We start from the raw sequence: 15,598 nt of genomic DNA, 5'->3' as shown, positions 1-15,598 counted from the left end.
TAGGAGGAGCTGGTGTCTTAGAGATGAATCAGAAATCCTAGGAGAGGGGGAAGGCATGTCAGGAAAGATTGGGAAGATGCAAAGCTTGAAGTGACACAGCAAGGGCAGTCACTCACAAAGAAAATGCATTTCCAGAAGAACTCTGAATGGACATGAAAAGTGCAATACTGCCTTTTTCAGGACCAGAGACAAGGAAGCATGATAATACCTAGGTGGAATAGTTTGGCTGAGGTGACGGATCAGAAAGTTTGTATCTTTGGTATGTTACACAGAAAAAACTCAGCAAGGTGTGAGTTGGAGTTTGGATGTGAGGACATAGGGAGAATTCAGAGCAGTAGACTTGCACATGATATAGGTCTGAATTAGGAGAAGAGTGTGTTCTCATCTCGATTGAAAATGGAAGGATGAGAATGAGATTAGGACAGTAATAATCATCCTGCTATAGCCACATTAAGGATGACCAAGGCTAGACTCCCTCATAAAGTTATAGGGTAAGGGTTGCTTGGAAGAAGATGGGATCTGAATTGCAAAGGTCAATTTGTGATTATTATTTTGATAGAAATAAAGTGTATGTTTACATACACCCAGCAACACAGGGAGGAGGATATAGAGAACAGGGCAATGGGCCAAAGACCAAAGGTTTGTGGCAAAGGCTGGCTGAGGGCAAAGTCTTTTTCAGATGGGCTGTGATTGGAGGGATAGGGGGGAAAACATAAAGACAGCCACAGGAGCCACTAGTGAATCTCTAGATTTTAGATTTCATAAAGAATGTGCTCTTGGGACCACAGTCACCATTGAGTCCAAGAGAACATGAATGTTGTTTCAAGATACATCGGATTTTCCATGGAACCTGGAAAGGCTGGACAATTTTGGAGAGAAAACTGAAGAAGAAGCTTCGCAAACAATGAATCCAGACTGTGTGCCCAAATTCTGATGCTAGAAAGGATCACTGCAGTTTCAAGAAGAAAGAAATAGTACATTGATATGGATCTGTACTTCTACAAGACTTACTTTGTGTACCTTTGAAAAATGTGGACTACCCTAATAGCTTTCCAGAAATATTGGGTTGTGGAAATACAGTGACTTTAGAACTGATGATCAAGCACTTTTGGACCTCAAGTTCCCAGTTACATTAGCAATTGATCAAAGTCAAGGCAGTGAGTACAGGAAATTCCTGGTTCTTGTAAAAGCCTTTATGTTTCAGCTCAGGACACTTCTGAGAGTGTTCTGGGTGTCTGTGATAAAACACTAATAGATGCAAAATCTTTACAATGTAGCACAGGCTCACAAAACCCAACTAATTCAATATGGTGCTATATTTAATGTTGTTCAGCTACAGAGTAACACCACTGCAGCGTGGAAAATCACTGGCAAACTTACAGGGATATGCATATTACCCAGTATGACAGAACCAAAGGATGAAAAATTACTATTAGTCTTTGGTAAAAAATAAGGAAGTCAAAACAAGCAAAAAATTGTAGAAAACTTCATCACGGTTTAGACACAGATGCTTTAGAATTTGGAAAGGTCATCACAAACTAAAAAACCTACAGAAATGTCACTTTCTTCCCATAAGCTAAACACAAAGAAACATTTTCTAAAGAAATTGGAAGCTTCTGCTCAGTCTTTTAAAACAAAGGAAAAACTAGCAGTTGGCAGAGAAGAGTGAAGCAAAGGGCAAAAAGACTGAAGAACAAAAGTCTTCATGGACTGATCTTTGTTTTCCAGACTGTGTATAAAAGCAATTTAACAAGTGAAGACATGAACATATTTGAAGACAATTTACTTTACCAGATCAAAACTAGAAGACAGTTGAAGTGGCCAGCAGACCAGTTGAAGCATGTTGATCCTGTTCTAATAACATTAAATGTTGGGTTTAGTTTCTGTACTGACTGGAGTGCATTGTAGTGTCATTGATAATACAGCTCTTTTTGCATCTCCTCTCTTTGGTATCTCTGTCCCACACTGGTGTTTTGGATTTTATCACCTCATGGCAGTTTCTCACTTTATACTGCTTTTCAGTAGTGCAAGACTACTGAGCAGGGCCCAGCTGTCTGCTGCATGGCATTGTCACAGGTCTTCTTTGTAGAAAACAAAGAGGAAGCAAAATAAGTTGATGAAAGAGTTTAGCTGGGCGGAGAGATGGGAAAGGCCAACAGCTCTGACATGGTACACCATAAGATCCAGCAAGGTGGGATTCATGGCTTGGTTGTGAGGACATAGGGAGTGGTCAGAGCAGAAAAGTTAATCTTGGCAAGGTCTCCTTTACCTGGAGCAGTTAACTTCAACTAACTTGATTGGCCCTAAGTGTTCCTTAATCTGGATTTTTTTTTGACACACCCACACCTGTGCCACTATATCAACTGTCAGAGTGTTTTTTGTTAGCTCAGCTGCTTTCCTTCCCTGGAAACATCCCAAAGTAACCTTTCTTGAGGGCTTAATTTCCATAGTAAACCACACTCAGATGAGAAGCCGAGGACTAATCTTCAGCACATCCAGCTGGACTTGGAGTTCTTCTTCCACAGGCCAACATGATTCAACAAATTCAAAACATGTAAAACAAAGTATAAGCCAGATAACAAACCTAAATGCCCGGGATTGCTGTTATCCAACCTGCATTGCTCAGATTCCTGCTGCTGTGACAGGGATCAAGGCACTCCACTCAGGGCCACTGGCAGCATTTGTGGTACTGGAAACCACTCTTGGCTGCGTGTCTGCTTTGTCTACCTGCAGGACATGTGTCTCAATGCTTTTTCTCACTTTCTTTGTGTATTTACACCTCTAGATGGGATTCCTCTTCCTTCTGGAGCTTGTCTCAGCGGGGAGGTTCCCTGCAGGGAGCTGCTGCCTGCTGCTTCAGCTCAGTTCTCATCCTGTCACTCCTACCAGAACCTGGGGTTGCTGCCTGCCCCTGGGAAGTCCTCTCCAGCCCAGTTAGCTTCACTTCAGCAGGCTGGGCTGACCTGTTCTCTCCCCTGCCTTTATACCTCCTCAGCTGTGATTCAGATTTGCTGCCAGTTTCACTAAACAGACCCTGGTGTCCATAATCTGGGAGTACCTGAGTCTCCAGCGTTGAGTCTCCAGTCTCCTTTATAATGTGGAAAACACCTTACTCTGAAAAAAAGCTGCCAGTGAATCTTGTCTCTGAAATTTATGAACCTACTTTTGTTCTGTGACCTCCATTGAATCTGGATCCTGCAGTTCCCTTGACCAGGTCTTTCCTTTTGCCTTTGCATGAAACCTCGTCATGGTGCTATCGGGTGTCCAGGATGACTTCGTGGAGATCCTCCAGTCCAACCCCCCTGCCAAGGCGGGGTCACCTGGAGCAGGTTACTGTGTGGAAATAATGGAGCAGGAATGCCTCCAGGTGGGCTTTCAGCGTCTCCAGAGAGGGAAACTCCACGGATCTCCATGAGCAACCTGTTCCATTGCTCTGCCACCCTCAGTGTAAAGAAGTTCTTCCTCCTGTTTCGGTGAAACTTACTGTATTTTAGTTTATGGCCACTACTTCTCGCCCTGTGGCTGGGCACCAGAGGAAAGAGTCTGGCATCTTCCTCTAGGCACCCACCCTTGAGATATTTATGTGCATTAACGGGATCCCCTCCCGGCCTTCTCCAGACAAAACAGGCCCAGCTCCCGCAGCTCCCTCGTCCTAGAGGGAGATACCCTAGTCCCCTCAGCATCTTTGTGCCCACCCACGGGCCCTGTCCCGCAGCTGTTTGTCCGTGCGGCGTTTCCCCCGAGAGACGCGGCTCCCTCAGCCCGGCCCCGCTCCCGCTGCCCGCGGGGGCCGCGCCGGCCCCGCCCCCGCCCCGCCCCGCCCCCGCCCCGCGCGCGTGCGCCGCCCGCCGCCGCCGCGCAGGCGCCGTGGGGGCGGGCAGAGGGTCCGGAGCGGGACCGGCGCGGCCGCCGCTCCCGGCGTCGTTCGCAGCGGGGCCCCGGCGCGGCCAGGGGGATGCGCCTCCGCCCGGCCCGGACAGGGGGACGCGGGTGGAGCCACGCCGCGCGCCAGGCCGGGCCCCCGGCTCCCCGCTGCCGCTCGTCCCGCAGCCCCTCGGCCGCGGAGCTCGGGGAGCGCCGCTGACCGGAGTCGCTCGCTCGGGCCCGGCTGGCCCCGCGGCGAGGGAGGGAGGCAAGGAAGGAAGGAGGGGGGCGCGCAGGTAGCGGGGCGACCGCGCCCCGGCCCGAGCCCCCTGGGGGCGGGGGCCGTCGGGGCGGCCCGGCCTCCCCCCCGTCCTCCCTTCCTCCGGCAGCCGCGGGGAGGATGGTGATGGTGCAGCCGCCCGCAGCCCCCGAGGCGGGCCGGGGCCGCCCTCCGCAGGGGCTGAGGGGATGAGCCGTGCCCCGCCGGGGGGTCGCTAGCGGAAGGATGACCACTCCCGCCCTGCTGCCGCTCTCCGGGCGGAGGCTGCCCCCGCTGAACCTGGGGGCCTCCGCCTTCCCGCACCACAGGGCTACCTTGAGACTCTCCGAAAAATTTATCCTGCTCCTTATTCTTAGTGCCTTCATCACCCTGTGCTTCGGGGCGTTCTTCTTCCTCCCCGACTCCTCGAAGCACAAGCGCTTTGACCTGGGCTTGGAGGATGTGCTCATTCCCCACGTGGACACCAGCAAGGGGGGCAAGAACCTCGGCGGCTTCCTCATCCACGGGCAAGGGCACGACGAGCACCGGCACAGGTGGGTGCCTCGCTCGCCGGGAAGGGAGCGGGACTGGGTGACAGGGAGATCCCTTAAAATATGTCTTTCTGCTGTCCCTCCTCTCACCGACGTCCTCCCAAACGTGTATCAACTTCTGAGCGCTAGCCCTGTGTCCTCCAGCTGCCATATGTAGCTGTGGCTCCGTGTTGCCTTCCCCAGTGTGAATTTAGCCTTCTGGCGAGCTAGACCTGAGAGGGCAGATACGAGGTGTCCTCCAGTGGCTGATTTATTTTCTCAGCTTGGCCAATTCCATGCATCAGCCATGGAAAGAAGGGGGTTAAGTTATGGCATTTGTGGAGGCAGTACAAGTGACTGAAAAACTGCCGCATCTCTTCTACAGCTATTATGTGCTTACTCAAAACAGCTGCTTGTTGCTGAATAGTGCACAAGAACTTTGATCTGAAAAAGACTTCATGCTGTGATCCAGAGACTGTCAGCCTATGACGTGCAGGACACAGAACTAGTGCAGATGGCACAATTGCCTTTTTCTGGCCCTTAAAATCACTTGCTCTAATGTTAATCCAGACGATTGAAGGTGCCGGTGGCTCAGTTTCCTTAATTGTATTTGCCAGTGTAAAGAAATCACAGATAGAATAAGAGTATCAAGGCTAGATAGGCTGTATCAACAGCTTTTGGGGGGGCCACCCATAGCTTTGTGTGGTGCAAGCCTCTAAATGTTTAGGACTGGATCATGTGAAGTTAAGCATTCAAAACGCTGGTAAAAAACCTTAAATCATGATTATGCAGTATAATTGCTTCTAATATACTTCAGTTGCCTAAACCTTAAATAATGATTATACAGTATATTCACTTCTAACATACTTCAGTTGCCTAAATCCTACACTGCTGCCTGGATCTTAATGAGGCTGACAGATATATCTTCACTGTCAAAGATGTGTTAAAATATGATGGTGGGTGATAAAATACCTGCTTTTCCCTACTCAAATTAGTAATACAGGGGATTTTAAAGAAAGGTTACTTATGCTGATAGTGTTCCTTTGGAAACAGCTTGAAATATATCTTACTGGCATAAGAATGATTTAAACGTTATTTATATGAGATTAAAAGGAGAGGGTTTAATTTACTTATTTTTATTAATATGTTATGAGTTATAAAGAATACGTGAATACTGTGGTATTTTTCCTTAAGGCATCTTGGATGTTTTTGGGCACTTAAGTTGAGCCCTTTCTCCCTATCTGAGAGAGCACAGGTACTTAATATTTAACAAGGACTTGTTTTGTCTATGATGTTAATTGCTGGTGTGGTTAAACACTGCGTTAAACATAGGTTTAGACAGTCTGTAATATGCCTCTGAAGTTCTTGTCTTTCACTGTGTGGGTTTATTTTTTTTGTGTGTGTGTGATCTTATTTCTTAGCTTCCCCAGTCCCTGTGGCACATGCAGTCAGATTCAGTTTCTAAAATATAGGACAGATGAAACAAAAAGAAGAGTTCAGGAATGTTCAGAACTCCAGCTGTGGCTGTTGTACCTTGTGTTGCCCAGTAGATGGGCTGTAGAAAAAAGGAGTCTGTTGATAGTGATAGTTCATATTCTTTCCAGGTTCCCTCTTTTAGTTACTGAGGCCACATCTTTAGGAATGAAGTACTACTTTTTTGTGTGTCATGTGTAGATAAGCAGTAGCTTACAACTGTCAGTCCTAAGTTGTTTGGGATCTGTTCTTAAACAAAGTGGTTATCCTGACATCAGTTAACTGAGCTGTGGTTCCTGTATTGCTATGGCTGTGTGTACCTCCCACCTGCCCTACCTCCAAAATTTCCGTCATGTTCATTTTTTGAGTTGTTATTTGAGCAAGAATAGTTATTATTCCTGTTGTTTTAGCTTTGCAAAAACAGGCATATCTTAACTACTTAAAAGCCTGCCTGCTTAACCTGCTTGTGAAACCCTTTTGTGACTATCACAATATGCATTGTGAAGCAAGGTTATGTGCTTTACTTTTGAAGCAACTTTGGCTGATCACCACAGTTTAATCAACTTTTATTTGCCATCAGCTTGTGGCTCATGTGGTTGTTTACCATAATGGAAAACACATGCTGCCATTTTCATTGCAGAGTTCTTGCTCCTGGATTGCAGGGATATTGACAGATGGTATTTTGAGAAAGTGTAGGATCTTCAGTGGTGAGCTCTGGATTATTTACTGTTACAGTTTGGGATGGAAAAATTTGTTCTGCTTACTATCAAGAGGCAAAGTCAAGCATCAGGTACTTTGTAAGTGCTGTTTTTTGAGTGAGGCAGAGGAGTTAGGGTAGAAAAGATCAAGAGAAATTAACCTAATCCTAATGTGAAGGAGGATGCAGTCTAAAATGTGAAGGGTGAGGATGGATTGACAAGCTGTTTCCAGAAATCGAGGGGCTTCAGAACTAATTGGATCAAAGGTCATTCATATGAAGTATACACTTGATTATGAAGTGACAGATGTTTTGATTAGTCACTAAAAGCTATAGTGTTTCTTCTGTGAATGCTGCTATTGGTGTCTACCAAATGATAAAACACATCTTATTATACTGCTCCCTTGGTGTATAGGCTATAATATTTTAATGCTCATTTTGCCTTTCTCAAATCTTTAGTTTTGTAGGCTACTGGAAAATATTTGTATTTCTGTCTTTAGAAAAAATGCAGCAGTGATGTAGGTAGAAAATCATTGTGAAAACCATGCTTTACAGTGGGGTGTGCAAACAATGGTTCCCATTGGACTTTCTCTGTATTCCTTGCGTTGCTTTCCCACCTCTTCCCCTGGGCACCCTTGACATTCTTGAGTGCTTTTATTTTTTATTGTTACAGTGGTTACCCCTTGCTGACGTTAACTTTACATCTTCCATTAAATTGTTTTCTTTACTGCTCCTGTCTTTTGTTTTCCCCTTCCAGGCAGAAAAATTGGGTGGGGGGTGTGGAGGGAAAGCCCTACTCCCTTCCTGATGATCTTAAATATTTATTCAAGAATTACAATGTTCTTGCCTGTCTCCTGAGAAAAACACAATTCTTCTAAGAAGATGGTTAAAATCTGGAGTGAAACTGCAGTTTGTGTTTGGGAGATGGATGGGCTGTATTGCAAGGCAGTTCTCACTTTAAGCTGTTCATTTCATCTGTAAGCTCTTCCTGCAGGGTAGTGCATGGGGAATGAGTGAGTAATGTTGGGAAGGTGTACCACAAATTTTTGCCTTTGAGAGGAGGGAGAATGGAAAGGATTAGTCCAGGACTTAGGAAGATATGTGCATACACATATCACAGTTTTAAAAAATCAATTTCATTTCCTGAAGATGAATTTCTTTCCATTTCAAATAGGATATTGCAGAGATTCTGGAACGAGAGCTGCATGATTTTGAAGACACATCTTTCCAAACAAACTTGTGTAGCACTCAAAATTTGTTACTTGATTTTAGATAACTGTAATTTTCCCCAAACTTCTGCATCTCTTGCCACACAAATATACTTAAGGTGTTTCTTACTATCCAGCTACTTTTCAAGTATCTGTGGTGTTTCATTCTTCAGTACCAGATCTAAAAGATAGCTCTGGAAGTAAACCAAAACATTCCTATAGCTTCTTTGCATCTGATGCAAATGACTGAGAATGCAAATGCCCTGTAATCTCCTTGATTTCTCAGATTTTTTAAAAATAAGATTATCTGCAATATGTAAATTGAGAAGACTTTTTGCTTTAATGATCTGTCAAAGCAGCTGCTCTCTGTGTTACTTGACAAAAGCTAAGGCCGTTTCTGTGGTGAAAGTGTGTTAATCTTAGAGGCAACGAGTAATGTAATTTTATGAGCTCTTAGCTACTTTGTAGCAGCACTTGGACTGCTGTTGGGCAAACAGTTCAATCCTTCAGAATCTGTGAAGATGTATCTTCAGCTGCTGAATTCCTGTGTATCACTTCAAGTCAAAATTTCTGTCTGTGCCTGGAAAAAAACCTCAGCAGCCCTCAAGCCATCAGGTTGACAGCAGCTGCTCATACATGTGCCCACCTCAATGGCCTTGGCCTCTGTGTGGCAGTGGGTATAGATCAGTTTAAATCGTGCTTTTGACTTTGTTTCTGGAATGCTGAGGATTACACTCTGCTGTGTTATGCAAAGATGGAAGGTCTGCAGTCTGATATGATGAGTTGTGGGTCAGCAGATGTATGGCAATAGCCTAAAAGTGCTCTTTCTTCTGTTGCTCAGTATGTGAAAGCAACAAAAATTATTCTGAGGTGCTTTTGGTCTTAATTTCTTCTTCTAATTTCTGCAGTTTTTTAAAAAAGAAACATGAAAAGCTTAATATGCTTATCTTGAATCCGTTTATCTTCTCTCATCTATATTACTTAGTTAGCTATAGTAAAAGTGGGCAGAGGAGATAATTTAGCTTCTATTGCTCAGTGGGATCAGTGCTTTCTGTCATCCTCTGCCATGCCATTGAGTATAAAAGTGCATAAAACTCTTCGCTCTTCCTTTCCAACTTTTCTTGAAGCACAGTTCATTAATGAAATTAGGAGTACTTGCTATTGTGATTCAGGGAACCTGTTTTTTTCCCCTGAAAAATCAGGAGCCACTCTGGTGTCTGCATCCCAGCTCCTACTGCATTCAGTTTTTCAGTGTGTGAGATTGAGCCTGTCTTTAGAGCAGGTTCCCCACAGCCTCTCTGAAATGTGGGCACTGATTTTAAGCTGAGATGCTTGATCTAGAAGCAAGGATTTTCTGGAGTGCCACTTTCAGGAAATGCAAGTCCTCATGGTGACATCTCTGGAGCCAGTGAGGGCAGGATAGTGCATTCCGGGTCAGGCTTCAGAGACATCTCATATGTCTAGTGTGAAGTTGAGGTGTAACTGCCTGGTGTCATCTTCAGCTGCTGAAGCTTCTGCAAGAGCACTGACCCTCTTTATTTGAAGACTGTTCTTGGCTAGAGTTTTTAGTAGCTGCATGTTATTCTTTTCTCTGGAGCCTGTGTTGAGAAGAGACTTGAGAGATGATGCTGGTACTTGGAAGAATTAGGGGGGTTTGATGTCTTCAGGAGAGCCTACGTTATAACCTTAAACGTAATTGGTATTTTTCCTGCAGTTGCACTGGACAGTGGGAGAGGTGCCCTCTTGGATTATTTCTAAGGTTCTGCTGAAATTAGTGCTTTATATTGTAGGCTGAGAAATGCTTTCAGCTTTGAAATACAAAATGCAAATTTTAGACCATCTGTTTAGATGTCCTCCCTCCTCCCCCCCCAATCTGCTGAGCAGCCTACATCATATGTAGAGTGCTGCTTTCTTCATGTTCTCTTGCTGTACTCCAGTTAGTCAAAGTATTTCCTGTATTATGAAAGAGAGGAGTTGAGTGCTGGTATTCTCCAATTCTTACCCTTCCCAGTAAAAAAAAAAAAAAGTTTGAACTTGTTGGTTTTCTGCATGATCTACACTTTGTCTACATGATGGGAAACAATCAGGCGTGGGAAAACAGCAGAAAGCCTGCTGGCTGGATTTATGCCAGCTGGTGGGTGGAAGGCAGTAGCAATTTGGTTCATTTGGAGTTTTGTAGATTAAAATCTTAGAAGAACTTTAGCATAAATGTGGGTTGCTTGATGATGGTAGCAGTGTAGGCAATAGTAAGCAGTATGGCTAGTTGTGGGCATACAGCACTGCAAGAGTTCCCCCATCTTCTGATCCTTTTGGTTTCCTGTAGTAAATACAAATATCTCAGTCCTACTGGGCTAGTTCTGAATGATGGGATTTTTCTTCCTTACAAAAATATTACCAAACTTGTAATTAGTTTTACATCCACGTATGGTTTGTGTACATGTTTTCATAACAATTGAAATGAGGCTGAATATGGGCAAAGAAGACAAATTTTGTAATATCTTTCTTCTTATGTCCATCCCTAAGAAGCCTGTAAAATTTTAAACATGGTCAGTGCTTTTATTCCACCATCCTTCACTTTTAATTATGGCAGCTCTCAGTGTTGAGAAAAGTCTGGTCTCATGGGTAGGCAGCTGTTTCTCACAGTAGTTATTCAGGCTAACAGAGTAGGAACTTGGGGACACATGTTTGGGTATAGCTTATGGGATTTGTTCTTTTCCCTTCATTTTCAGAAGCAAGCTCAAGTGAGTGCTGTCATCTGTCTTAATTCAGTAACTAGATTATCGCTTTTTTACTGAATTAAGAGTTCTGTTGCAAGTAAACTGTGGGGAGAGGGGTGCTTAACAGGCCAATAAGCCTCTAAGAGGCAAGAAAGGGAAAAAATAAATGCCTTTTTCCTGCCACCTCAAACCTTGAAATAAAAATTCTGAGTGCTCCAAATGTCCTGTATGCCTGTAACTGTTCTATTTAGAGTGAATACATGTGTTCATGGGGAGAAAGGGAAAAGTTTTGGTGACTAAGTTCTTGTCATAAAATCTGTAGGCTTTTGATTCCTTTTGTCTTTGTTGTCTAATCTAGTGCCCAGTATAGAGCAAATTATATAACTTCATCTGTTCACTCAAGGATATGGAGGTTCTGTGTTATTTTTCAGGTCTGCAAATACTAAATGATAAATAGTAAGGGAGATAACTTTCCCTGGTAACTTCCATTCCTTCCACTCTTGTTTTTTAGAGTACCTAACCAGGTACACTAGCATTTCTAAAATTTAAAAGGAAAAAAAACCCCGAGAAGATAGGTTAAGAAGTAACCTGTAATATTCTTTTGTTATCTAGAGACTAGTTTTGAAAGGTCGTTTTTAGCCTTGTCTTGAAAGCCAAGAAACTTTGTGGCCATGCTGTGGACACATTGTAGCTCTCACTGATCCCTTGCTGTTCTCTATTCCCTCCTTTTCCCCACTCAATCAGCAGCAAAGGGTGACCTGTTAGAATTACATTTCTCTGTCTTGTGTGTCCTGGTGCTGAGGGAAAGACCTTAACTGGGAGCTGTGCTGAAGGAAGGATCACAGAGCCCAGGAGTACCTGGTGATACTTCTGCTGCTGCTAGTCAGTCTGCACGAGTGTAATTTTGAGCCAGCCACAGCATGAGTCTTCTGTTCTTCACTGATTGTTAGAGAAGGGTGGCTGGAAATGAATGCTGTGGTAAGGAGAACTGGGTTTTTGTGGCACAGCAGTAGCAACAGGGTGTGTTTACTGAAGTAGTAGAAAACATTGGGACAGAAGGCTAAAGGTCATTCAGGTTTGAAATACAGGGGTGTGTTAGTTCTGTTTCTCCAAGGATTTATTTGCCCAAACATTGAATCATATTTGTCATTCTGTCTCGCTGCCTTTGTTCTTTTAAATATTCTTATGATGCACACCTATGAACTGGATTACCTGGCATATTGTATTCAGCATCAGTTTTGTTAATGTTTGATGTGCTCTGTTACTTGTTAGTTAACTCTTAACCCACCAGATGATTTTGAAAATGCTTCCCCAGCTCCTTTCAGCAGCACTGCCATTGCAGCTTCCAGTGGCCAGCTAGTTATTTTCTGTGATTCTATTTGAGAGAGCAAGTTTGAGGTTTTCACTAGGCTTAACATTATGTAATCTGATCAGTATGGCATGAGCAAAATTACAGTTTTAAGGGAGTGACGAAAGTATTTTCTTGCTATATAAAGCTCTAAGAGCTCCTCAATGAGATTACTTTGTGTCTGTTAACACCAGCATGCAGAAGTGTCAATTTTCACAGAACTTTGTTTGGGTTGGAAGGTATCTGAAAGAACATCAATTTTTAACTCCCCTTCCAAAAGCAGGGACCCCTTCCACTAGACCAGATTGCTCAAAGCCCCATACAAACTGGCCCTGAACACTTCTAGGGGTGGGGTATCCACAGGTTTTCTGGACAGCTTATTCCAGTGCCTCATCACCCTCACAGTAAAGAATTTCTTCCTAACATCTTATCTAAACCTGTTTCAGTTTAAGGCCATTCTCCCTTATTCTGTCACTACAAGCCCTGGTAAAAAGTCCCTCTCCAGCTTTCTTGTAGGACCCCTTTTGGTACTGGAAGGTTGGTAGTAGGTCACCATGGAGCTCACTCCAGGCTGAATGAACCCCAGCTCTCTCAGCCTGTCTTCATAAAGAGCTGCTCCAGCTTTTTCTGTATGCTAGTACCCATTTGGAAGTAATTTGCATGATGACATTCATCTCAGCCGAGTTTTAGCACTGTTTGCAGGTCGGCAAGGCATCTGAAGCTTGCACCGACAAGCTGTGTAAGTATTTTCTCAGTAATTTGTTATCATATCTCTCTGTGACCTGCTGACATGTTTTAAGGCTGAAGTGTACCATCAGGCCACTTAAGAGCAGGTGACCATCAGTGGTAAATCAAACAAATCCAATTTGCTTTTTATTGGATCAACCTGAATGTACTTATGGAGGGTGAGGAAAAACATACCATTTGTGGGAGCACTATATCCCTTAAATCCTTCAGTGGGAATCTTGCTTTGATTGTCCTGCTGGATAAACAAACCTGTGGTGAATATACTGGGTTCTATTCCTGGTTTAGGTTTGTTAGCAAATAAGAATAGCTCACAGCAGTGTGCTGTTTCCTCAGCAGATTTTTCTGGGTGTGTTGCTATCTTTACCAATGTATTGCCTTTGGAGGGCTATTTGCTGTTTTCCCAGCGCAAGTTAGAGGATCTGCTTTTGCTCCAATATACTTGCATCCTTTCTGCAGTATATTTAGAGAATCATAATCCAGAGCTGACTTTCTGGACCACAAACTTCCTGTTTGTTTTCATTACTTTTATGAAATAAAATTCGCTGTGCACTTAAAAATAAAAATTGAAAGAAGACCTGCCACTCTCTTGGGTTGTTTGAGATGACAGTACAGTAGTGGGAAATATGCTTAGAGAAGAGGGAAGTTATTTTCCTGGTTAAGATGCAATATTTTCCCCCCTCCTTTTTTTTTTTTTTTTCCCTCACAGAAAATTTTTTTTTTTGAAAAAATGATAGCATGAAGTAGCTTGACTTAGAACTGTGTTTCTAGTGACCTTTTAAATCTCTTAATCAGTTTTATCTTGGAAACACTGATGACTATTTAATTCTAAACTTAATAATTGCAGATGATGCAAGCATGTGTCTGTTTTTCCAGTACTGTAATCACACATCCTTAGTTTCCTAAAGGCATCTGTTCTGTTGTCACTGGCTTCTATTTGAGTGGAAAGTGTTCTCTAAGTGATTAAGTAACACATGAAGTGAATTCGGAATTGCAATGCACAGTGTTCTGGAGAAGAAGATATTGCAGAGGTGTAAGAGGCTCTTTGCATTCTGGAGTTCTGATGTTATAAGGAGTATAATGGAAATTCAGATTTCTGATTTATGAATAAATCTGCCTTCTACAGACAGTGGAATCTATGACAATTAAAATTTTAATTGGTCTGTAATACAGACATTTTCCAATAAGCAGAAAAAAAATCAGAACAAATGGGAAATAATGCAAGCAATTAAACAAAACTTTAACTTCAGTTTTATCACTGTCTTGCACATGATTTTAACTGGTTCTAACTGTTCTGATTTAGATACTTAAAAACAGTCAAGCCGGATGTGCTAATTGTTACACTTGTTAAATTGCTCCAGATCCATGCAGTGAAAAGTTCAAAGAGCTGCAGCATTACACCTATTTTTATGTGAAATGAGTTACTTCTTCAAATCCCAAATTCTGGAAGGGAACTTAACTGCTCTTCAGTAGCTGACACACTGATAACTAAGAATTTTTTTAGTTTTGTGTCATGTCTGGGAGCTTTGTCATTTTGAGGGTCTGATACCTATGGAAGGATACCAAGGTATCTGTGTGTGTAATATCTATATCTATAAATTGCCCAGTGAGATGGATAATCAGTTGTCACTGCCATAATTTCAGTACTTGAATGTGAAACTTCAAAGCCAGTGACTAAGGAGATGACTGATACTGTATTGGCACTTTTTATGAATAACTTCTGTATGAACTTGGTTTAGTATTTATCTGAACACAATGATCAGAAATGATTCAGAGTTGTGTTGGTAACCAAAGGAAGCTCTTTTGTGAAAATAAGACCAAAATTTACTCAAATCCCTACCCAAAACCAAACAATAAAGCCTGCCGTCATTCTTGGTATTCCTTAATGTGAAAAAGATTCCAGGTTCTCTTCCAGCAGTGTTTTTTTGTTGTTCTTTCTGACTGGCTTTTACTTAGCCCCATGTTGGCATCGCCGTGTTTGGCAGCTGCTTGCTGGCCAGAGTAGGCAATGGGAACAGTTCATTGACTCACTAAGCCAAGAGCCTAATGGTGACTTTGTTCTTGTGTGTGTTGGTGAAACAATGGAATTTTTGTGATTGTGTTACTCCATGTGAACTCCAGGTCCTTAGTTTGGTCCAGGTTTTATACATCTGTGGTCTTTTGATATGTTTGTTTTGATTTCCATAAATCACTTGAGCACTAATTTTATTCAGATGGATTTGCTGTTGCAGTTATGCATCGTCGTTTGCTTGACGCCCTGTCTCCCCTCTTCAGACATAATTTTCTCGGAATAGCATCTGGCCATCACACTACAGTGGGACTAGATCATCCAATCTACTGCTATTACAAAGAAAAATGAGGCTTGACATATTCGTGTCAATTTGGCAAAATGCCTGAATCATTATGCTCAATGAAATATGTGACATTTCAAGTGGGAATGTAACCTGCAGGAGCACTTGCTGGAGAAACTGGAGGCAGTGCAAGGAAAATGCCACCCTTACTTGTGCTGGGAGGTTCAGATACTGACACAAGCCACCTGATCAGTACCCATCACAAGGTTGTGGTTTACTCCATTAAGATATTTAATTTTGTTAAAAGATTTTCAGTCTCTAGAATTTGGTGGTGGTGATGATCCTGGGAAAATTTCAAGAACCTTTTAAGTTTAAAAGAAAAAAAAATCCAAGGAAACATCTATGGAACTTCCTTTCATACAGTAACAAGTAAACCAACTAGCAACTAGCCCAAACTCCAAAGCAGT

The 15,598-nt window shown here is 43.0% G+C and overlaps 1 protein-coding gene across 1 annotated transcript in view; it reads left to right on the top strand.

Annotated features, from left to right (window-relative positions):
* The first annotated feature begins 4,273 nt into the window (after positions 1-4,273).
* The window catches only part of MAN1A2 (mannosidase alpha class 1A member 2), a 133,408-nt gene continuing 122,083 nt past the window's right edge, over positions 4,274-15,598 (top strand). Inside the window, exon 1 of the mRNA XM_063148452.1 lies at positions 4,274-4,677. Within this exon, the coding sequence (XP_063004522.1) occupies positions 4,370-4,677 (308 nt within the window). The 5' untranslated portion in view covers positions 4,274-4,369. The remainder of the gene's footprint in view (positions 4,678-15,598) is intronic.

The sequence above is a fragment of the Melospiza melodia genome, chromosome 2, assembly GCF_035770615.1.
Source record: "Melospiza melodia melodia isolate bMelMel2 chromosome 2, bMelMel2.pri, whole genome shotgun sequence".
In the NCBI taxonomy this organism is placed as follows: domain Eukaryota; kingdom Metazoa; phylum Chordata; class Aves; order Passeriformes; family Passerellidae; genus Melospiza; species Melospiza melodia.
The sequence above is the reverse complement of the archived record's forward strand: the minus strand, read 5'-3'. Positions and strand labels throughout refer to the sequence as shown.